At 42.7% G+C, this 23,884-nt stretch overlaps 1 protein-coding gene across 3 annotated transcripts in view; it reads left to right on the top strand.

Moving 5' to 3' along the window:
- SUSD6 (sushi domain containing 6) overlaps positions 1–23,884 on the top strand; it is an 80,679-nt gene that overhangs the window by 36,209 nt on the left and 20,586 nt on the right. For 2 of the 3 annotated variants that reach the window (XM_057420092.1, XM_057420091.1), the window contains exons 2-3: positions 1,405–1,592; positions 7,163–7,192. In XM_057420092.1, the coding sequence (XP_057276075.1) occupies positions 1,472–1,592; positions 7,163–7,192 (151 nt within the window). In that variant the 5' untranslated portion in view covers positions 1,405–1,471. Of the gene's footprint in view, positions 1–1,404; positions 1,593–7,162; positions 7,193–23,884 lie in introns of those variants that run through there. The other variant, XM_057420093.1, reaches the window with a different exon arrangement.

Below are 23,884 nucleotides of genomic sequence, written 5' to 3'. Positions count from 1 at the left end.
CTCCAATCTGTTCTCGCAGTTAGGAAAGAGTATAATATCCCCCTCTGCACTGCTCAAATACGTTTGGAGGTATCCAGCAGTTCTGCATTTCTGTGGGAAAGCTGGCTGAAAACAAAACCACCCCAAAACCCAAATTTACAATATGAATATACATTTAAGTGAAGAAGCTGTATCTGAATGGGATTTCCCTCAATTAAAAGTATTCCCTTGGTCAAGCGTAAAAAATCCATTATTTTCTGCGTTGTTGGTTTGTTTTGTTTTGGTTTTGTCCCCTGAGAGCTTTAGATCTTTGTGTAAGGAATAGCGTAATAGAAGTGTTGAAATGTGTCACCATGTGGTTTTGGGGGTGGGTCTGTTTTGAATTTTATTTTTGGGAGGGGGTTGTTTTTTGTTTTTTTTTTTTTTGTGGGAGGGTTGTTTTTTGGGGGGTAAGGGGGGGATTTTTATTTTTATTTTTTACTCCAATCACTCACCCAGTTGTTTTTATCTCACTTTTCTCCTTCCTTCTTTGCAAAACCAGTACACACAGATTTTTAATGTCAACTTTCATTTGTGAGCACTGGAGTTACACATGGCAGTTACTGATTCAGGTCCAAAATTACCATTGGAGGTCTTGCAGACTAAAACCGTACTAACTTTTAGGACATGTGTTCTGCTGAGTCTTTTCCCTTCATTAAGGGTTGGAGTTCAACTTTGTGCTTTCTTGATTTCCCAGCTGTGCTTTGTGTGTGTGTACAAGTCTAGTTTTGTTGTGACAGTGCCTGATAGGCTGTGACTGTATCCCTCAGTCCTCAGGTATGAGCAGTATCACATCCTGCAGTTTTAATTGCTATGCTCTGTACCATCAGAACATTATATACCTGAGGTTTGGGAGCTGGTTTACATTCCTCCTCATAAGCATGTGTTTGCCTGCCTGCTTCCTGGCTGTCAGGATTGCTGTGCCTCTCCAGGTGGCTGAAGAAGCATTTGATTTATATATCCTAGCTGTCTAGTACAGCCTGCTGCATCTTGGAGACCTTCTGAAAGGTGGTGGGATGTAGGAAGGCTGTCACTCTTGAAGTTATTTTGAAGTAAATTCTCCAGATGCTATATCCTCTGGGGTTGTCTTGAAAGGAAAAGCTAAAATTAATTGTAAGCTAGGCAGTCTTCACACCTGAAATATTAGAGGGCGAGTGAAAAGTAATGATCTCTCTAGAATGCAACAAGTTTTAGTATTTCCTATGTGTAAGATTGCCTTTTCTGCTCCTGTTAGCTTGGGAACTGTGAATACTTGGTAGATTCCTAAATGACAGAATATGCAAAAGGTTGCTCTTGTTTGTTTCTGAATTTCCCTTTTCCTTCCCCTCCCCAGATGTTGTAGGTGTTTGGCTCAACACTTACTGTTTCTTGTCTTTGTTTTTGTAGACTGAGGTGCTCCTGATCAACCAGATCTTTCAGGAATTTTCAAAAAAGAGACTTTGGTGGGTAAAAGATGTGCCATGGAATGGTAGCACCAAAGAGCAACACAGGATCGTCTCTTGCCTTGACTAGACATGGGTTATGTCTTCTGCTAGTTATCTTTGGTACCTTTATCTTGGAAGCACAGGCCACAGGTAAGTGAAACCTTTGGAAACACTGCAGGGAGGAGGAGATACAGAAGTATGGAGGTGGCCTTATATTTTTATGGGGAAGCTGGTGATGGTTAATGCATTTATACCCATCTTTTGGTACTCGCAGGAAAAATTCCATTGCTGCTTGTTAAGCAGATGGCCGTGTTTGAACTGAAAATTTTATATATTAGTAAATAAGTGGTTTTCCTTTACTCTGTAATTTTTTTCCCCTCCACTTTTGTCATTTCACTGCAGTTGGGAGCACTTGGACCATCTCAAGAGCAAGGACCACATTTTAGCTGAGTGAGATTTTCATGTAGACAATCTTACCTGTATGCCCTGTAGCAACTGTTCATGTGAAATAATTTTGAAAGCACTGACTGTCTTCAGCTCTTTCCAGAGCTGATTAATCTGTTCAGTGTTCCCTTGTGTGCTATCTTCTGACACCTCAGCACCTGCTAACTGCACCCCTCTGTTAGATCCTCTTTTGCAGCTTCAGCTTTTCCCCTCTCCCCTTTCTAACTTTTTGATATTTATTTAATGGGCAAGTGTTGTGAATAATGTAAATAGCAGCATGATGGGATGATATGTAAATGTCAGCAGAGATGAGGGGATCTGCCTTTTAGAAATGAAAGGAAGAAAAAAGTATACTGGATGCTCACAAGGTGGCTCATGATGTAAAGTACATGCTTATTTACCCAGTATACCCTGAAATGTGTTTTCTCTCAGACCAACCTTGATGTAGCTTTTGTCTGTAAAGAGGTGCCTAATCATAAGTGGCATGGGGTGGAAGAAATAACTTTGTGTGCTCTTGCACAGAACTTTGAGGAGGTTAGTTCTGAAAAGGCGTGTGTGTTTGACTTCAGCATCTGTTGCAATGCAGAACATTAGCTTGCCTTTGAAAAGAAACTTGAGTTCTTGACATACTCTAAAAAGTCTTATTTATTTGACTTATCATGGCACCTGAAAATGTCCCATGACCAACACTCCTCAGCACCAGTGACGCTTGAATTGGCCTCTTCGTGGTAGAGCAGAATAAATGCTAGTTGCCGCATGTACTCAAAGCCAAGGTTATCCTACATGGAAAAGTCTGCTGGTGCTGAAAGCAGGAGGAGGAGCTGATCTCCTTTTAGTATTTCTGGCTCTTCAAGTTGGAAGGGAGAGGCTGCTGAAATTGATATCCCAGACTTGTACATCTTTCTGGCCTGATTTTGGCTTCGTAGGTACTGAGAGGTGGGGAGTACACACAAGAGAGTGACAAACTCTGGAGAAGAGAAGGCTGTGTGGAGACCTCATAGCAGCCTTCCAGTATCTGAAGGGGGCCTATAAGGGTGCTGGGGAGGGACTCTTCATTAGGGACTGTAGTGACAAGACAAGGGGTAACGGGTTCAAACTTAAACAGGGGAAGTTTAGATTGGATGTAAGGAAGAAGTTCTTTACTGTAAGGGTGGGCAGGCACTGGAATGAGTTGCCCAGGGAAGTTGTGAATGCTCCATCCCTGGCAGTGTTCAAGACCAAGTTGGATGTAGCCTTGGGCGATACGGTTTAGTGTGAGGTGTCCCTGCTCATGGCAGGGGGGTTGGAACTAGATGATCTTAAGGTCCTTTCCAACCCTAACTATTCTATGATTGTAACTGTCAAGAACACGTAGTCAGAGTGGGACAAGGTCCTTTTGGATCTGGTCTGTCCTTGTTTTTTTCCGGTCTTGCTGTTATTGGTGATAACGTCACTGCCTCATTTCAGATATGTCTGTCAGATATGCCTTCCAGCCTGGGGCTGGAGTGCACCATCCCTATCTGAAATGCCTATTACATTCTGCAGCACATTCAATTGAGTCTGTAATCAGTATGCAAATGCCTTGTGCTGCATGGGGCTGCTGCATGGGGAAAGGCAGCCACAAGACTGGCAAGCCTTCTTAGTATCATTTTTTGAGGCATCAGGTCACATTAACAAAAGCACTAGTTAAGCATGTCAGAAGACTCTTTTCTGCATTGTTTCCCTTTCTGTGTTACTTTTGCTTCAGGACCTGAAACCAGCTGTGGAAAACTGATCAAGGCAGATCATCAGCTAAATAGGATTATAGTGGCTGGGCATGAACCATTTCCTGAAGGGGAATTGAGAAAGTGAGTGCATGTGAAGGGAAGCCTAAGATCATAGCAGAGGGCAAGTCATGAAGGGGGAAAACATCCTAGGGAATGTCTTGCTGGGGAGAGCTTCTATGCACAGGTTTTGTGAGAGTGGGAGGTATCAAGCTAGTTGCTGGGAGGGATGGGGGTGCTCAGCAATGTGTCATGGGCCCGGAGAGCTGCACCTGCAGCAGCACGCCAGCCATGAGTAACACTAATGAGCAAGTCAGCCACGGAGGAGAGAGCCAGATGGAGAAACAAAGAACACTAGTGAGGCACTTGGAAAATCATCTTTCCCTCATCTTTGTCCCCCACCATCTTCGCTTCATTACTTTACAGAGCAAACGCTTTCAGAGCAGGCAGAGCAAAGCAACGTTAACATGAACCAACGGATTGTATTAAATCTCTTGGTGGTAATGCTTATCTTGAATAAAGGGCTAGCGTGACACGCTCATGGTTGCTACAAAAGCTGAAGAATGTTCTCATAAAAAGACAGACAAGATGGAGACAATGGCTGGCTCAGCTTTCAGTGAGAAAGCAGAGCTTGTGATTCATATGTTTAAAGCCATATGATGTATATTGTATTGCAATAATTTTGCTGTTTAGAAATTGTATTGCTTGAGTTCCAGGAGGCTTAGATATATTCATTTTGCGCACAGGAATGTGTTCTCTTTGCCACGTGTTTAATGCAGAGGGCAGACTCATTTCCAGTCAGCAAGCATCTGGTCTGTCCTCTGGTAATAAATTGATTTTTATTTATGCATGGATTTAAAGAAAAATCTTCAGTGTGTTGTCTCAAGCAATCTATCCAGATATCCTGGAGTGCCATGAGATGAGTATGATAAGTTGCTTAGTCACTAAACGCTGTAGAATTTGGAGAAACTGCTCCTTATTCACAGGAAGATATTCATGAATCCAAAAATAACTGCTGCACATATTTTAACACAAAACAAGTGCAGCATTTGGTGATGGGCAAGCAATAAGGCTGTGTCAGAAGAGGAGGATATATGAAAACTTCAGTGCTGTTCAGAAATGTATTTCGAGCCTTTATTGCTGTTTTGCCTTTTCTTCCCCCATCTGGGAAGTTCTCCAGGATTAGTTGGGGGAAGTAATGAAGGAATATGGAGGCAAAGAGGCTTGGAAAGCAGGGACCTAAAATACTGATGCTTAGATCTTCATTGTGTCTTCTGTTTTCTTTTGAGGGTTCATTTGGGATGTACCCTCATGAAAGAGCCAGGATGCGTAGTGGATAGAGGTGGGGAATTTTTGACATGTTGGAGAGGAGCAATAACACCCATATTACTTTTCTACAGATAATGCTTCTCCGTTATTTCTTTCTTGCTGTCTTCCTCCGTTCTCTAGCCCTTAAGGTTATTCCCAAGCTCTCGGAGGCCTTGTGTTTATATCTCATTCACAATAGTTCTCCTATCTGGCCAGGCTATTTTTGGAAGGATAACAATGGATCAGAATAAGTTGCTCATTAAATTTTAACATGTAGTCTCTGAAGTATTCTGAAAGCTTCCTATCATTTGTGTTCCAAATGATGTAATCTGTGTTGGATTCATAACCAGCTGTCAGAAACATATCAAAAAATAGGTTGGGCCTTTCATTATTGATAATAGTGTCACCTGGTCCTTGGAAATCCAAGTAAGGGTGTTGATAGAAGTATTAAACATCCCAAATTAAGCAAATATTGATACCCATAAAGGAAAGAGTTTAAATATTAACCTTTAAAAATTATTATTAATGCAGGCTGAGTGAATCTAAGTCCACTTAGGTTTTAGCTGCAGCCTGATTTGTTGGCTGATCACATGTGAAATGCTATAAAGCTAGCTCTTTAATTTTTGGGATTGCCATTAAAGTGAAAATTAAGCTTGAATAAACTGAAACAACTTCATTCCTGTGTGTTGTCTCTGATGCAAATGCAGCCGATCTGCCACTTGCTGTTCTAAGGTCTTTTCAGTGCCAAGGTTATTCTGCACAGCTCTTCAATACCACTGGTATTTATTTGCATTGCATAGAACAGCTTGTTAGAGCACACTCCAGTCACTGAGCATGTTCAGACTTGTTCCTGCTCTTTGGGAATCTGTGCAAAGCAGAGGTTTCCTTTGTCTCTGATTGTGCAGCTGTAAGGAAGGCGTTTGTGCAGCTATGGATGAATTCAGTGGTCATGCAAACGAGGACACTGTAACATCAAATGGCCAGACAGAAATGTGGGGAGGTGTCATGCATGAACAAAGGATCAGATCTTGATTCTAACTTCCAAGCTTCATTTGATTGTTGATTTGGAGAAATTACAGGGTCAGCTCAAAAGAGGGTGTAGTTCTGCATGGAAGAACTACATGGGCAGAGAAGAGATTTAGAGCAGCCTTGAGGAGAAGGACTTGGGGGTGCTGGTCGATGAGAAAATGAACATGAGGTGGCATCAGTGTGCACTCGCAGCCCAGAAAGCCAACCATATCCTGCTCTGCATCAAAAGGAACGTGACCAGCAGGTCGAAGGAGGTGATCCTGCCCCTCTACTCTGCTCTTGGGAGACCTCACCTGGAGTATTGCGTGCAGTTCTGGTGTCCTCAACATAAAAAGGACATGGAACTGTTGGAACAAGTCCAGAGGAGGGCCACAAGGATGATCAGGGGACTGGAGCACCTCCCGTATGAAGATAGGCTGAGAAAGTTGGAGCTGTTGAGCCTGGAGAAGAGAAGGCTGTGTGGAGACCTCATAGCAGCCTTCCAGTATCTGAAGGGGACCTATAGGGATGCTGGGGAGGGACTCTTCATTAGGGACTGTAGTGATAGGACAAGGGGTAACGGGTTAAAACTTAGGGGAAGTTTAGATTGGATATAAGGAAGAAGTTCTTTACTGTAAGGGTGGTGAGACACTGGAATGAGTTGCCCAGGGAAGTTGTGAATGCTCCATCCATGGCAGTGTTCAAGACCAGGTTAGACAGAACCTTGGGTGACATGGTTTAGTGTGAGGTGTCCCTGCCCATGGCAGGGGGGTTGGAACTAGATGATCTTAAGGTCCTTTACAACCCTAACTATTCTATGATTCTATGGAGAGAAGGGGAAGCACTTTCAGGTGCAATTCCTCCTCTCAGTCCCTTTGGAGACTTCAGTAAGGGCAGAGAGGTACAGAAGAGCATGGTGAAGAACTGTGGAATAATGGCCAGGCTGCAAAGGTGTCTGGGAAGTGGTTGCAGACAGGCCCAGAACTGCACTATTCAGATTGTAATACTCTTATTGTTACTACACTGATCCAGGCAGTGATATTTAAGCAACTGGTTTGAAGCGATTAATAGGTGTTTCAAGAAGCCACACAACTTCTTTATTTTTAACCAGTTCTAGTGGTTGAAGTATGAATTAAAGCTGTGTGGTGTTTACCTACCTGCTGGATTAAACCACAGCAGCATAATAGTAATCCTGAATTTTCCCTTTGTCTGTCGTAGGTTGGCTCAGCAAATCCAAAGGACCTGCATGTGAGTAGACTTACATTCAGTGCTGTAATATGAGAAATGAGTGTGATGTTTTATTGGTTAATGTAACTGGCTATGAGCTAGGATTCCCATCACACTTCTGTTGTGTTGGATAGGCTAAGATCTCTCTCTGTTTTCATTGTTGTCCATTGTATTTGGGAAAGATGACTGCCCTCAGTTTGAGAGAGGAAGGTCAAGTTTGTATGTTTCACTCTGCTTGAAGGGATTCCTGTGCCTTCTAGAGCATTTAACTTCAAATTACTCAAGAAAACACAAATAGAATAAATATTTGATTAAAGCACACAAAGAGATGCTGCTTGTGAGAATTTTGAGAGGCTGCCAGAGAGGATTGAGAGGACAGAGAAGGCAAGCTGAGGCAAAACCTTCTTTGTTCCCTTTAATCAAGAAAGATGAACATCTTATCACAGAGCATGACTCTGGATATATTCCATTGGACACTCCTGCTTCCTGCTTTCCATTTCTTGTGCTTGGAAAAAGTCTAAAGTCTTTCCAGTGGGCATGTTATCAATATAAATGTGGGAGGAATTGGGAAGCATATTTGGCTTCTGTATCTGTTCTAGCAGGAAAATAAGCTGCAGCTTGAGCTAGAATGAGACAGACACAGCTTGTAACAAGCTGTAGTCAGGAGTGATTGTAGGGAGCTGAAGGCACTTGAGTAGCAAGCTCAAAAGTGCTTGTACCTTTGTGAGAGTAGTTGAAACTCAGTGACAGGAGCATGGCATTGTCTCAAGAAGTTGTACCTGCTTATCTGTGTGCACTGATCTGCATCTAAAATTCATTTTCTTTCTAATGAACTGAAACTTCTGGGGAGTGTTCATCTTCCTCTGCAAGCAGAAATTCCCCTGGGGCTCTGCTTTTCAGAGCATTGTACTGGAGTTGGAGGACTGGTGAATTGCTTGGTTCCAGATGCAGTGGAAGGGATTTGAAGTAACTCCTTAGGTATGGGGCTGCTTAGGTGAGTTACAGGATGTGCTAGGTGGATTGGGCTTGTTGAAGAATAAAATGAGCTTTTTGGCTCAACCTAGTACAGTGATCCTTTTATTATAGAATGGGGAGGAGAACTTCTGGAGTTCCTGTGATGAGAAGACTGCCAGATCTCAAGAGGTGATGGGGATGCTCTCACACTGCTGTGTACCTTGGCCTGGCTGGTGCTTGCTGGAGGTGCCTCCTGTGTTCCTTTTCTGTAGGGCCAATGTTGTGAATGCAAGAATAAGTGCATTTATCTACTTGGTGTTAAAGGAAGCATTTCAGGGGAAGCAGAAGCCGAAGAACTGAACTGTAGGGTACCAAAAGAGCATCTTTATATCTTACAGGCTCAGCATTTTAGATCTAGCCAGTCATCTTAATTCTATGGGTAAAATTTTTCTTGTTTGAGATCAGAAAGAAACATGAATAATGCTTTTGAGATATATCTTTCACTTTGTCAGTAAAGGGAGAAGCATGTCTGATTTGAAAAATACTGTAGAGATAAGCATTTCTGGTGGATGAACATCTTGAATTTTCAGCTCTCAGGTAGGGAACAAGCATGGTAGGCCTGATGCATGCAGAGCCAGGCAGAGGCTGCTGCTGCTTTTCTGGCTTGAAGGAACATTTTCTATGTCCTGAGAAAAAGCTCAACAGAGTGTGAAATGAGTTTTGTGTCAGACATACCCTTAGGTATCCATAAAATTGTCCATCAGAGAATAAAACTGTTTTGTGATCCTATCAGTTTTGTTGTTAAGCCAACTTTGCATTCTCTTTTGCTTCTTTTTCAGTAGAGATATCAGCTGCTGAGACAACAGGTGAAGTTGTTCTGGTTTAGGTAGAACTAGAACATCTTGAAGGCAATGGAGGTACCTGGAGACTCTTAAGGCACAGAAAAGGACTAGAAGTGAGTGGAGATTTTTAGGAAGGTGGTAGAATAGATTGAAGGTGAGTAAGGGTCAGGGGAGAATAAGATTCTAGGAAGGAGAAGAGGGGAACAGAGCAGTACAGCAAAGCAGGGAGGTGAAGGCTTCCACAGGTGGAGTTGTGAAAAAGATCTTGGTGGTTTAAAAAAACAACTAGTTGTTTGATGGGTAAGTGTAGTGTAAGCCCTGAAAGAAGGTAGTATTTTTACTATGCAAGCAGTTCAGAATGGTTGAGAAGAGTATGGCCTTGGGAGGAAAAACTCTAGTAGAAGTATATATGGGTGTGTTTGTTTGTTTTTGGTTTTGTTTTTTTTTTTTTTTGGTTTTTGTTGTTTTTTTTTCTTAATACATCAGGATGCAGGATATGTCTTCGCAATATCAGGCTTTCAAGGCTTTTCCATACGCAGCAGGACTCGCTAAAGAGACACTGACAGAGAGTTTAAGAATTTGAGGGTTATGAAGCGTGTGTGCCCTCCAGGGACTGAAGCTTCAAGGCATGAATCTCCTCAAGGCAGAAGCAGAGGAGAGCAAAGATGACAGTTACTGAAGCACTGGCTGTGTCTGCATACAAGTGCTTTCACATCGTGGCTGGGGATCTGGTAGGGAGAGAAACTGCAAAAGACCATATAGCAACCATATATGAAACAAGACATAGGGAGGAATTTCAAGTGGAGGTTGCTGCTATGTTTAGAGAAATATCTGTTACTTTCTCAGAAAGTTCTGCTTTTCTTAGTTTGTGTTCAAATTAAAGAGTTAAAAGCTGCTTTGCTCTCCCCCATCATCCTGCATTTATTTGGCTGCTATACCCGCTGTAGAGGAACCCTTCCTTGTAAACAAGATAAACCTGTTAAAGCTGCTAGACCCTGGATCCTTGTCAGCACCAAGGTATTTGTTGGTCGCTGCTCATGTGATGTTTTCCTGGTGGGTCCTGTGTGTCACCCTATGCATGAAATGAAGTTATATCAGGGTAGGTTAGGGACTTCTGGTGATGCTTCTTTTCTGGACCTCCAGCATCCTGGAAATTGATATCCAGGAGACTTACCTGATGCTGCGGACACCTTTAGGAGCATGCTTCCTTTGTGTCACACAAAGCTCACAGCTGTTGGTTTATCCTTGCTGGAAGAGAAGTGTGGTTTTTTTAACATTGTTTCCTCTGGCCCATTCCACCCCTATCTTCAGATCAGCTAACTTTGAAACTCAGAGTCCTGGGGATGAACCTGAGTAACCAGTCTCCAGTAGCTGAAGGTTTAGACCTGCTGACGTGCTTTTTGGGAAGAGCCAGTACTGTCAGAGTCGAGCTGAGCCATATGTTATGCTGCAGCACATCTTTACTTCTCTTCAGCACAGGCAAAGGATCATAACTGTAATGCTCTGTATTATCCTAAAGCTAGCACTTCTTCCATTCTGTTGGTGGTTTTCTTTCCCTAGAAAAAGTAACTTCTGAATCCTCCTGGAGATCAGCCTTCAGGTTTCATTGTAAACACTTTTTTTGGCATAATTAACTTAGGTTGTATGATACTAAGAAAAGATAAAGGTTTTGTCATTTGAGTAGTTAGGTTTGACTGTGACTTTATTCATTGTTTTCTGTGTAAGCTGAAAAGCCTGAACATAGTCACAAGCTGCAATGAGTTTGCCTTGGAGTGCAACTCATAGTGAAATTCATTAAAATGGCAAGTTTGTTTTTCCAGTTGTATACTTTCAGTCCACCATTTCTTTGTCTTTCCCAGCAAGCTAGTTTTGTTGCAAATGTTGTGGTCAGCAGCCCAAAGGAGAAGTTAGTCTTGCTGCAATGTAGAAGTATGATGTCCTTGAGCTACTGTAATTTTAACCTTCGGGCCTTTCTGGTTTGAATTTCTTTATTTGTATTTACTTCTCAAATACTTGAATGTTAGCTTTAAGTTGATGGTTTTCACTTTGGTGGTGGTTGTTTCCTCCATGGCATTTAGTAAGCTAGACTATTTTGGAATAGTTGGGAGAGATGTACAGTGTTGGGAGAGCTGAGCTGTCAGTGTTTCCTTGGTCATGTTTGGTCCCACTTTAACCAGCTCTTTGCAGTCATGAGCTGATTCCATGTAAGAGTTGAGTTTGGATGGGTACTGGGGGGAGTGGCATGAGGGAAAGGGGATGTTGCAACCTGCCATCTGGTGTGCAGGTAGGGCTGCTCTTGGCATCCTTGATTCTTGCTGTCAGTAAAACCAAGAGAGACTGGTAGAAGCTGCTAATTAGGGGTGTTGTGAGGAGATTCATTCTCTTGACTGCAGTCAGGTGAGCAAAGGTTTGACTATTTTACTGCATACCTCTGGCCACTTCCCACTTGTTTCAGGCAGGTCGGGAGTATTTCACGCTTGGCTGTGTCAGGTGCTGTGGAGAGACTTGAGAGGATGAAAATGAATGTCTGTTCTGCATCCTATCCCAGCAGGGAAGCATCTATTGCTATGTCTGCTTCCATTTGTTGAACTCTTAATTAGTTTCTTGAAGTGGAGAACATTTTTCTCCTCACATTGGTTAGTTACTAGCACCAAGGGAGGGTGCCTGCAGAACTGAAGCTTTTGTAGCTTTAATTTAAAAATTATTTGGATTTGGTGGCAGCATTTCAAAGCTGCTTGCCTGTGTGCACCCTGCACAGAAGACACCAAACACATCTCCCTTCCCAGAGCAGTCTGTCACCTTTCTTCCTTCTGTGAGAATAGAGGTTGACCTCTTCATTAAATGCAGATACTTCTCTATAGGTAGAAGTTCAAACACCTAAGCAGCAGTGGGATGACTGAACTTCCAAGGTGACAAGAAAAGAAGTTCCTGTTTCTTTTCTAGCAGAAGGGTTTGGGCTCTCATGTATTATTTCTGTAGTGTTAAAGTAACTTCATCCACATAGTAAAGTGGGAATCACTGTAAACGCAGCAGTGTTAGTGGAAGGCAAATGTTGTTTCAGTCTTAAGCTTGATTTTCCAGTTAAGCTGTATTTCACTGAATGTAAAACTTAGCTTATTTACGTCTCAAACATTGTGGTGATGGTCTCCCTGTCAGTTGTTATATATTGTGTGGTGGCAGGATGAAACCTGTGGTGCCTGATCCTATCTCTGACCTCCCCACAGCAACTAGTTTGAGTTGCTTTTGCAGGGAAGTTGATGGCTCTCCATCCCTATGGAGTAGCTTTCTCCATGGGAGAGATTCCTCCCCAGGGCTAAGCTGGGTCATGGGGTTGTGAGGATAGATGTATGTGCGTTGATCAGTTTCTTTGAGCTCCCCTGTCCCAGTATCTGTTGTGCCCAGTTTAATGACCAGCTGTAGCAATTCTTACTGCTGTACGGTTGTTCAGCAGTAGCAAGAGCGCAGTTGGGGACCTTCTGCTTTGCCTTTTTTCAAGTCTTCCCCGAGCCCGTCTTTGTTCTGGTGTGTTTGGAGAGCACAAGGCCATGGTGTACGGCTGCTGTGCCCCGGGTCCCCGCCCCACGCATCAATTCATCAGCTTGATCTTTCCACCCCGGCTCCTCGGGAGGGTCGGATGGCAGCTGCGGCTCCTGTCAAGCATGATGCCGGGCAGGGAGCTTTAGGGAGGAGAGTTACAAAAGACCCAGCTTAAATTGTCTATGTAAGGGCACAGCAGAGGCTCTGTCATGCAGGCCTCACCTCACCACTTGTCTTCTGGTGCTATGGTTGTAATGACATTAGCATTTCAAAAAGGGGATTACCACAGTCCTCTGGTTCTGAGGGGAGGATGTTTTGGCTGTTACTTGACAAGCTGCTTTCTGGCCATCTCTCCTTTTATTTTTCTTGCATGTGGTTCCTGAAGGGTTGGCGAAGGTGGTTACACCATGTTAATCCTGGATTCTTGCTGCTGTTTGTTGGCCTAAATGTGGCTGGTAGATGTGAAGTTGTCACATTCTTGCTGTCACAGTTGACAGCACTTTCTTGCTGATTTGAAGAAACTGTCTTGAGAATTTCCTAATGGAAAAGTTAAATTAAACGCTGTATGTTGGGGTCACAAGTGTATGATGAAGTATCCTGAAGTCATGCTTATAGGAAGAAGTTAAGGTAGTTTGTCTCGTATATTTCAGCCAAAGGAAGTGGGCAGCACACGTCTTATTCATTGCCTGCCTTCCACACCTCTCGTGATACCAAAAAAGCGCTTTCTCTGCTCATGCATATGGTTTTATGGTGGTTCCTTGGGAAAACGATGGTGTTTTTATAAGGTGGCCTTTAAAAACAAAAATTCCTTTAGTGAAACTAAACTCCTGATGCTTGCAACTCTGGTGCATTACTGTCACCTCAGATCAATGTTCAGCTGATCTTCATTTTTCAGTGAGTTCACTTTTTCTTTCTGATGTTGCTTGTGCTGGAAATTTGCATTAAGTCCCTGTGTACACTGGGCCCTAGTGGAAAATCCCCATAGCTGCTATCTCCTCTCCAGTTCCATTAGCTGTAGAAATGGTGGGTCAGATGCTTAGGTTAAAGTCTTCATATGCCTTAATCTTTGCATGTGCCCATAAGGACTTGCATGTTCATGTAGGGCATAGCTTACTAAGTGGTTTTGCAAAGCAGTGCTGGTTTGAGTCGGGGCCTTCCCTTGCTCTGGGTGTTGCTGGGAGCAGCCTTGGGCTGGGACTCCCGGAGTGAGTCCTGGCTCCTGTGCAGAGACAAACAGCCAGACATCAGCTGGAAGAGCTGCATAGGTCTTTGAGAGAGGTGGCAGGCCTGGGCCATAGATAAGCTGTCCCTCAGGGCATCAGGGAGGAGGAGAAATACAGTTTTCTCCGTAAACACAGTACCGTTTACTTGGTGTGCTGAGGAAGGGAGGCATTTAACTTTTCCATGTGAAAACAGGAACTGTGGAAGGCCTTCCAGGAGTGTGGTGGCTGCTGACATGTGTGTTGATTCAGTGTATTTCTAACTCTGCCAGTCTCCAGGCCTGTTCTAAGCTGTGTATTTCTGTAGGGCACACATCTGTCCATAAGCTTCAACAAGGATGGAGTCTGTGTCTACACAGTAAGATGTCAGCAAGGATGGTGGAGCTTTTGGGTGCCTTGTGCCTCAGATGAGCTGGACAGGAAGCACAAAGCAGCAGAGATGCAAGTCTCTATGGTCACTGTCTTGTCCTGTCCCTTTTTCTGGTTCTGCAGATGCACCAGCAGGCACAGCTATGCAAATCTGCTGGCTGTCTCCTTGGGAAGTTAGTCACTGAGTCGCTGTGCCACCAACTCTAGTAGCACAGGCTTTTGAATTTGCATTTAAACTAAGCTGCTGTGCATCTTTGTGTGGCTGGTTTTGGAATGTGTGAGTTCCTGCATCCTCTTTTCAAAGCACCTTTTCTGGTAATGATGTTAGGAATTAAATATTCAGAATTATGGCGGAAGCAGGCTGGAGAGAAAACTGTAAATCTGAACGCTGTGAATGGAAAACCTGAGAACTAAAGAATGCACAAAACAACAAACAGCCTTGATTCTGAGGGGCTGATCAAAATTTGGGTTTACTTGGCAAGGGGACACCCTCTGTCATTCTTTCCAGTCTCATGGCAATTACTGTTTTAAGGCTTGCAAGAGAAAGATAAGGGCTGCAAAAATTAGAATTAGTAAGTGCTGGTCATAGTGTTTAGTGATATAAGAGCATTTATAATTATGGAGCAAGAGGAGGGGAAAAAAGCATGAAGGAGAAAGTAGTTTTATTTCCCTTGCTCCCTATTTGGTTTAATGAATTTAATTACTTGGAAATAGCTAGTAGCAAACTTGTGGGCTTTTCCAAATGTGCTTTTAACAAGACAGCAAATTTTAAAAGAAGAGGCAATTCAGTAAAAATAATTGAACACATAAGAACTTAACTGCTGTATCCCCCATTGCAAGTGCTTTCTGTCAGTAGATGTTAAGAGAACTAAATTAATATGCCTCTGATGTACTGGGAGGGAAGAAACCAGGGCAAGAAGACACAATTCTAAATGCAGGGAAGCAAGTGAGTTACCAACTTTCAAATAGATCCTTATAATAAAGTTGTTCGTTCTTTTGTTCCTGTCAGCATGAAATAGAGACAAATATGGCAAGGAAATGGCTGAGCAGAGTAATGGGATTCTGTGTAACAAGCAGCAAGAGTGCAGGAGGCAAGAGAAAGGAGATGGGGCAGAATGCCAAAAAAGGAATTTTGTATAAAAGAAGCTTGTATCAGAAATCCCTCCCTTCTTAATGGTATAGTTTAGTTTCCATTAAATTGTTTGCTCTTTTGTCAGCTTAAACTGGTCTTTATAAAGTGATACGGTGGCTAAGCAAGTAAATAGCAAAGAAAAATTGCATTGCATCTTCTTTAAATCAGGGAAGATATCTGGTGGGATGGCTTTGGTGTCAGATATATTTACCGTTAAATGAAATTTTCCAAAGTGCTTGCGTCCTACTGGTAATCACTGGTTGGGAGAGAATGTCTCAAGTCATGTGAGCACTGCCCAGTGTGTTTAACAATCTGAAAGAGGGATTTAGTATCCTGCTGCTTAAATTTGCAGGCAATGCAGTGCTGAAGTAGAGCAAAATTCCAGTGGTGACTTGAGTAATCCAAGACTACTCTGAGCGACAGAGCAACTGAATAACATCTGGAAATTGATGAACAGAGTTGCTTCAGGAAGGCAGGGTAGAGCCATATGCTTTTTCATTTCCTCTTGGTGGCTATGTACCCCCAGACAATAGTAATTATCTGTAATAATAAGTCTACCACCAGCACAACAGAGTTTCCTATTTCCAGCTTGTCCAGTTCTGTGATGAGGACAGACACATTGTCAGAGTTGTCTGGGCCCTGAATACTGATGGAGGGAAGCTTAATTCTCCAGATGCAATTCTACCTGAAAAGATGCTTCTGTGTTCCCAGTTTGCCCAGTATCAACAGGCTTTTCTGTTATCTTCAGCATTGGTATGAGCCCTACTGTGAGGACTCCCCAGGCCGTAATTTATTAGAAACCAGTGTGCTGAATAAAGTAATTTTATGCAGCAATGGTGAGACAGTTTGTGGTTTTCTTGGAGATATTTTTTGTCAAGTCATCAAGCAGAGTGTTTGAAAGCTACATGCATGTATTTTGGTCAGTCTCCTCAGGTGCTCAAATATGGAACAAGCATATCCCCTGACTGGAGCCAGTACAGATGGTATAGGACAGAAGTAGCTGTTTATTCTTGTCCTTGAAGCAGCTCTTGCAAAACCATCCTTCCTGTTATGTGGAGTCCTGCAGCCCCGGAGATCTTGACTGCAACATATTTCTGTCTGTACAGGTTTTTTGTGCTTCCAGACAGCTTACTTCAGTCTAGTAGGCTGTGATTGCTCAATTGGCTTTCCATGTTCCTGTTGGTGTGAACCTTGTTTTTAAATGTTTTAACCATTTTTCTGAGGGGTGCCAGGTCCCTAATTTTGTACCTATATTTGCCTGACCTCCTCTCAGAATGGAGCATTACAGAAAAACTACTTTTCTGGGAGCTTTTTGCAGAGTCTAGACTGGAAATCTGTTGCCAGTAAATGTGTTAGGGTGGGATTAGAAGTTTCAAAGGACGTGTAGTAATAGTACATGTAGTTCTGCCTGCAACATGATGACAGCTTCTTACTTTCAACCTGCTTTAAATGTGGTTTTGCTTTCCAGTGCAAGCAGTTTCCGTAATTGTCAAAGGTCTGTGCCTCTGAATAAGAAGTTATATGACACAAACAGCTTCTGTTATGGAGGAATGGTCTTGTTGGAGTGTGTTCTACGCACTGGGGTGATATTCCTTGCCATTGTGGAGCTGAAGAGGAGCGGGAAGGGATAACTTCAGAAAGTGCAGCTATTGAGAAGAAAACGCAGGTGCAGTTGTGTAGCTCGTTCTTCCCTGCAGAAGGGTACTGCAGAAGGGACGCTAGGCCTGGCACTGTGGTTGTTGCAGGATAGTGTGGGTTCAGCATCCTTCCAGAGCAGTAGAAGAGGTATTGTGACTTGGTTTCTGTTTACCCTGTGAGCTAAAGAGTAAATGTCAACTGTCTGATTGTTTCTTCCACCCTGAGAATAAGAGTGACAGCGACAGCTTTGATGTGCAGTAACTACGTTGCTATGATTTGCCTTCATGGCTTTAGGTTCTGATGCTTGTGGGGATAGGGCTATGAAAGCAGATCATGGCATTTAATACGACAGACACCTCCATGCACCTTACTAATGAAGCTATACCAACTGGGAAGAAAATGGGGAAGAAAAAGTCCACTTTCATAATCCAGGTGACTTTTCCCAGTGCTTGGGAGGCCTTTGCCCTCTTTGTCCTCAGGCAAGGTACGAAGAAAAAAAGAACAGAAATGAGCAGTGGGTCTGTTCTGTTTTTTTTATGAACATCCTAGTTTTCTAAACACTAAATTCTGTTTCTACTTCTTGGGGAGTCACCTTTATGTTTGATGGGAGTTGACACAGTATAATGGTGTTTAGCCACAAAATGGCCTTTTGCAAAATTGTAGCATCAGTTTAAGAACTGAGAACCTATTTTAAGGTTTGTTGCTGGGTAACCCTTTGGGAGAATGAAAATCTATTTCTTGGCAGTGCTAGGTCTTGAACATGAATTTTTGAAAGAGTAACTTTGAAATCCCTGGGTACTTGGTGAAAAGATCCAGAGATTTCAGGAAAGCGCTTTTTGTACTTTGATCCTCACATAAAATCCTCTTGTGAGGTTTTAAAAGGCTCTTGCTTGCATGCGCAGAGGGAATGTGATGTTAGCTGAAGGATGTGTGGTCAGATTCCAGCTGAGTGCTCTGACCAGTGAGAACAGATTTGGGAGGAGGGGACACAGAGGAATGATTAGTTTAGATTGTGCTGTTCAGTATTTCATTAATACCCTGATGAAAGATACAAATTACTATGAGGAAGTTCAGCTGGGAAGTAGATACTTCATTCTTTCCCAAACTTGAGTTACTTTCCACTGAGGCTGAGCTGTTTCCCAAGACTGTTATCCTCTGTTCTCCATATGAACTACTAGATGTAGCTATTATGAGTAGTATCCTAGATACTTAGCGTGGTTAAAGTAGTTTTTTCTAAAAAGGGAATAGAAAAGACGGGTGGATAAGGGGCAGAATAAAGGATGGCACTGCAGGCTGACACCATCAACACTGTGAAAATGAATGCAGCAACCACCTTTGAACAGCCTTTGACTATAATTGTGCTGGGAATGGGAAGAAAGTTCTGATGGTGTCTGTGCTTGATGGGATGTATCTGGTGAGAGGGAGTAACTGCTGTATGCTGAGCAAACTGTATGGAGGTGGAAAAGATTGAAAGAATGGAAAACTTCCAAAAGTTTCAAAGAAGGATTTGAGGAATTGTTATACTGCTTCTTGCCCTGGTAGCAATTTGCTGCCTGCTAAACGTAGCTCTGCAGCGTCTGTTGCCTTACCACTAAGATAGTGTTTTTTCTGTTATTCCCTTTCCTTAAAAGACTTCAAATCCCATTTTCCCCAGTAATATAGAGGAGATGGGGAAACATGCAAACAAAACCAGGAAAGCTCTGAGTAAAGGATATGTTTCTGTGTTTAGTATGAGAATGGCTTTGTAATACCTGCTGTAGGTCCATAGGCTTCCTAAACAGTGTATGTTCAAGATACCGTGTGTTCCTTGCAAACTTGACTCAAGTGATCAAGTCTTGGTCTGGAGCTCTTCAGCTTCTGTTTATGTTGTTACCCCTGTAATGCTTGTTCTTCCTGATTAAATGTGTGCGCTGTTATGTGAAATTCTCCATATTGGTGTGAAGAAGAGATTGGTTACAGAACAGTAACTGATAGTTTTAGTAAACAGACTCTCAGTTTTCTTCTGGAACTCTGTTTTACAGTTTGGACACTAATTTATCAGCACCAAACTAATTTCCTTCCATGCTGTTTTCCCCTACTAGTTCTCAGAAGTAAGACATCCATATCTGTTATTTAAGGAGTCTGCATACACAGCTGAGAGAGTTCCCAAGTGTGTCTCCCTGGAGGGCAGCATTTCTGCTATTTTTAGCATGATTTCTTTGGGTTTTCCATTTCCTTTGTGTGAGAAACTTCACTAACTGGCAAGAGGTTGAACCATACAGTAAATGGATCTCAAAGATACATGGGAAGCTTTCACTCTGCTACCAGGAAACCAGTAAGTGCTATTGGGCATTTTTACCAAGGCATCTGGTAGGCTGGGCTCCCCTGAGTAGCTGAAAAGACATCATGATTTAGCCTAGTATAGAGTTACTACATCTTGGAAATGGTTGGTGAAGGCACACTATCTGTGTACTGTTCATTTTCACTGTGTCTGGGGTCTTCATTTGTGTTAACTGGTAAATGCCATCTAGCCGTAACACTTGGTGGTTTATTGCCTCTCTACTTGAACTACAACCCAGAGGGTGCAGTGGGAGAAATATGAACATCTGCTACAGAGAGAGAAAAATGCATTAACTTATGAATCATCTGTTTAAATGAGGAGGGAGACTTTGCAGTTCAGGGAATTCATGGAGCATAGAGAGACCCTGAATTCTACAGGGGACATGGGGGCAAGGGTGGGGATGCAGTGGGATTTTGAATTAGCATAGGAAGTGTTCAGAAGTAGACACAGTGACTGAGAGTGGGCTGGAGTCAGTGGCCTGCACATCTGGCTTGACCTTTAGCTGCCTTTCTGGAAGGGCACAGGGCACCTGAAGGCTTTGTGCCATACCTGCCAGCTTTGTGTGGATGTCTAGTGCCTCAGAACTAACTGAGCCCTGATTGACCCCTCTGTCTGGAGAGCCCAATGCAAGAGGTGTTTCTTCAGCTCTGTGAAAAAGTGACTTGGGAACATGCATGGTTCAGTTTTTAGGATATGGGGTGTCCTGGGTGTTGGGGAATCTTTTTTCTTGAAAGGCCCAGATGACCTGTTTGTGAGCTGCCTCTTCACAGAAACAGGGCTGGCTGAATCAGTGTCCAGGCCCTGTAGATGACTACCCAAAGCCAGGCTAGATTGGCAGAAGCTTAGTGAGGCCTGCAAAGGTGTGTGTAAGGCAGCAGTTGGATCTGTACAGGAAGGGAAATCCAGCTGCAGAAACTTTACCCCAGCAGCAGTAGTAACACGGAGGCCTCTGCTGAGAGAACACAGAGGAAAAGAGCAGCATAACCTCTGCCCTCCTTTAGTTTAGGCTTTTGATAATGTAAGCACTCTTACTGGGGAAAAAAACCCAGATGCTTTTTCAAGGGGTTTGCTTGTTTGTTTGTTTTGATGGGTTTTTTTTTGTTTTTTTCTTTTGGGGGGGGGTGTGTGTGTGTGTTTGTTTTTTCTGCTAGATTAGGGCAGTATTAGATAGGAGCACTGATACTGGGGAAGAGCCTGGGATTTGGATACTTGCTTCCTATGACATGAATCCATATGATGATGTGGGAGGCAGGTCTGGGTCCAGCTGTGCTAGCGTGAGGGCTCCCCAGGGTCTTCTCAGCATTCCTCTGAAGTCTGGCTTCAGCTCTGCAGAAGATGGGAATGCTCATGAATTTTCCTCCATTTGTGCTCAGTGGAGCACTTCATGTGGCATTCAGGCATGCTGCTACAGCTTCCTTTGCTGCATTCTTCCCTCAGGAGCTTCTGAAATGCTCGTTCTCCATGTAAGGAACTTCTTGAAACTGCTTTGTTCTTGCATGGTTTGGGAAAGATTACATTGTGTTTTTTTAGCTGATGTGCTATAACTTCTCCTACTGTCTTGGTTGCTCTTGCTTAATGTTTCCCTTCCAAAGTCTGAGTCAGAAGAAGGTGGTTGTGAAATCAGTGTCTACATGTATGTGTTCTGTGTTGACCAGAGTAGTGGAAAGGATTTTAATGTTCTAGGGAATTGTGAACTATACGTAAATCCATCAATCCTTTGAACAGTTACTTGTCTTTTGGAATAATCTGACCCTCCCACCTCATCCTGTTTGTCAGTATTTCATAGAACTAAGCTATTATAACTGTGTTTTATAATGTAAAGTTAGCATTTAATTCTTATGTGGTCTTCTGTCTCCCAGTGAAGACAAGAAGGTTCCGCAGCAGTTGAGATAAAATTTAAAAGGTTGTCTTGATGGACAACAATTGAGACAAGAAGGAGCAAGTGCTGATGTAGTGGCTACTGTTGTTATCCACTGCTGGTTTTACTTAAGTATCACTGAAATGTGTGAAAACTGTCCTTGCAGGTAAACCCGAACAAATAAACCCGCCAAAAGACAAAAACAACAACAAAACCCCAGCTAACCACACCATCTCTTTTATGGAGCTAGGTAGTAGAAAATTGTTGTCTGATGTGAAGGAATACTGGAGCTGAGCAGTTTTCTCATGCATGTTTGATGGAAGGTAGCTGTGAGGAGGACCAGCAGGACTTTAGGAAGAAGGAGGCAAAAGTGTAAGAAGCTGAAGAGTGACTTGAAATATCTCCAACCTAATGCTGTAAATGCTGGCTGGAAAATGCATAGAACAAGAAGCAATGAAAATGGTTTCATGTTGTTTCCTTGAATACCATAAGAATCAAAACAAGGTTTTGTAACAGCATCTGCAAATCAGCAGAGTTGAAAGGAAGAACCTGGCCTGCAACAGTCTCTTATTCTCAATAAGGTGGTATCCTGGACCCCAAGTTCTGGTTGGCAGGAAACTATATTATTATTATTCAGGCTTGGCCTGTCGAAGTCAAGAGTGATCCAGGTAAAATGCTGTCATCAAGGTGTGATTCTGGGTACTTTATGCAACCAAAACTCAGTGAAGCATTTTCACACTGTTGTTACCCTATTAAGTGTATGTTGCCCTGAGAAATACCCTTGCTGGTTTAGTAAGAACTGCTCTGACATGACTGATGATACTGTGTAGATAAGATGTAGCTGAAGGAAGCCACTTGAGGTAGCTGAGCAAGTAAGTGCCTCAAAACAATAAATGAAACTCAAGGAAATGTTATAAATAATATAAAAAAAACCAGCTAGCACAAAAGGAGGCTTGTTGAGTTAAAATCAGACAGTAGCACTGCAAGATGGTAATATTGCATGTGTGTCCCTAGCTGTGTCGTTGTCCTGTTTATGGCAATAAAGGTTGAAGTAAATTCCAGGCCAGAGATAGCTGCACAGAGGATCTACAGAGCTGTGAAATCTTGCATCTGAGTTGGCTTGCTTTGTCTAGAAAAAGGAGCCACAAATATTACAGCAGAGAAATTAATCTGTAAATCTTTGTCACTGAAATTAATTACACTGGTGACAAGAACTGTTAACTCATCATATTTAATCATTGTGAATATATAGTTTCAGGTTTGGAGAGCCCAAAGGCAAGCAGGAAAGCTCCCTAAAGATGGAAGCTGAGGCAGGGAGGCAAAACCTCAGGTTAGCTGTTTAGCAGTGGAGCATGTCTTTAGGCCTTGGGTCCTTGTGCCTAGGCCTTAATTTCAGCCACTAAGCTGCAGTGTCTCCCACTTCACGATTTCAGCCTCTGTTGTAAGGATCCATAACCTCCGAGTTGGTGATGGGATACTTTTTGGATTGGCTCTGTGACAGTATGCAGGAGCTGGAGTTGCGTGTCTGCAAGGCTCTTGAGCATGTCAGGCCAGCTGTGCTCCAAAAACACCAGGAAAGGAGCAAAAGCAATTCCATAATAAAGTGTTATGAGAACATTTGCTTTCTTTGGTTTTTCTTAAGCCTTAACTTGGTGTATTAATCATTACAGAGCAAAGAATGTGTCTAGGTTACCAGGGAATATAAATAAGAAGCAAAGAATGTGTACAGTCTTGTATTTCTTGTTGCTAAAAAGCAGCAAAGTGCAGATAAGAAGGACTGAAGATTCACAGTCCTAGAGGAGATACGGTTTCTTTCCTGAAGAGTTTTGGTTTGAAGTAGTTGCACTGTGGGTTATGGGTTATATATTTTATAATCTCTTTTTATGTCGAATGGAAGGAATGGTATTTCATCTCCTCTTAAGTTTTGTCATGCATCTAGGGCTACAAATGGGTCTTGTCTTGGCAGTTGCTACCTCTAACTTTTTTGTAATATGTGCTTTTTCAGCTGGATATTTTGTCTTGCATGTGCTTTCATTCCAGTGACTATAGTGAAATCATCAAAGGGCAAGTAGTATTTCAAAGGGCAAGAACTCCTTCTACACATCTTTTCTGAACAGTTTCTTGCCAGCTGTGGAAGGAGCTCGTTTTTGAACAGTTTTTCCCAATCCTCGCTTGTTACAGTTCAGCTTTGTTTTCCTTGTGGGTGTTTGGGATGAGCAGCTAGAAAGAAAGGAAATTTTCATGTTTGCTGCTAGGTATGCTTTTGACAATTTGCTACTTCATAGCCATTGAGTTGCTTAGAGCTGTTGGTAGGTACTGGGAAAATGGAAGTATAAAACAAATACTTTGAAGCTATTACATCTATATAGCAAGACAATCTCCTCGAAGGTGGCTGAAAATCTGAATTCTTTTATACACTGTATTTGTAAAGATTATACTAAGTTGCCATTTCCTTCCCGTGTGCCGTTTGATCTGTTGCAGAGTCTGAGTGGGTGGAATGTGTGGGACTCAGCCTGTTCTGCCAGAACTGATGTTGTCTTCCGTGACTGGTAAATCAAGGTTGCAGCAACATCCCACCAGAACTTTATGCGTCTTGCTAGTCACGAAAGCAAGCTTACCGATAGCTTCACTGGCTTACCTCCCTTCTTTCTAAAAAACACTCCCAGTGGCACTGCCAGTAAGTAAGAAGACCACATACTGAGTGGCTGTTAAGTTTCAGCGAAGGTTTTGCAGGGTCCATCTTAGACACCACCTTTCCTACTATTGCCTCACTAGCTTTTAAATTGCCTAACGCTGTTGAAGTGTTAGGCGTGTTAGAAAAGTGTATCATAGCTAGCTAGTTC

This window comes from Pezoporus wallicus, unplaced genomic scaffold (genome assembly GCF_028554395.1).
Source record: "Pezoporus wallicus isolate ANWC-B61680 ecotype Strahan unplaced genomic scaffold, APGP_CSIRO_Pwel_v1 contig_5418, whole genome shotgun sequence".
Classification (NCBI taxonomy): Eukaryota; Metazoa; Chordata; class Aves; order Psittaciformes; family Psittacidae; genus Pezoporus; species Pezoporus wallicus.
This window is presented reverse-complemented; position numbering and strand designations above follow the sequence as displayed.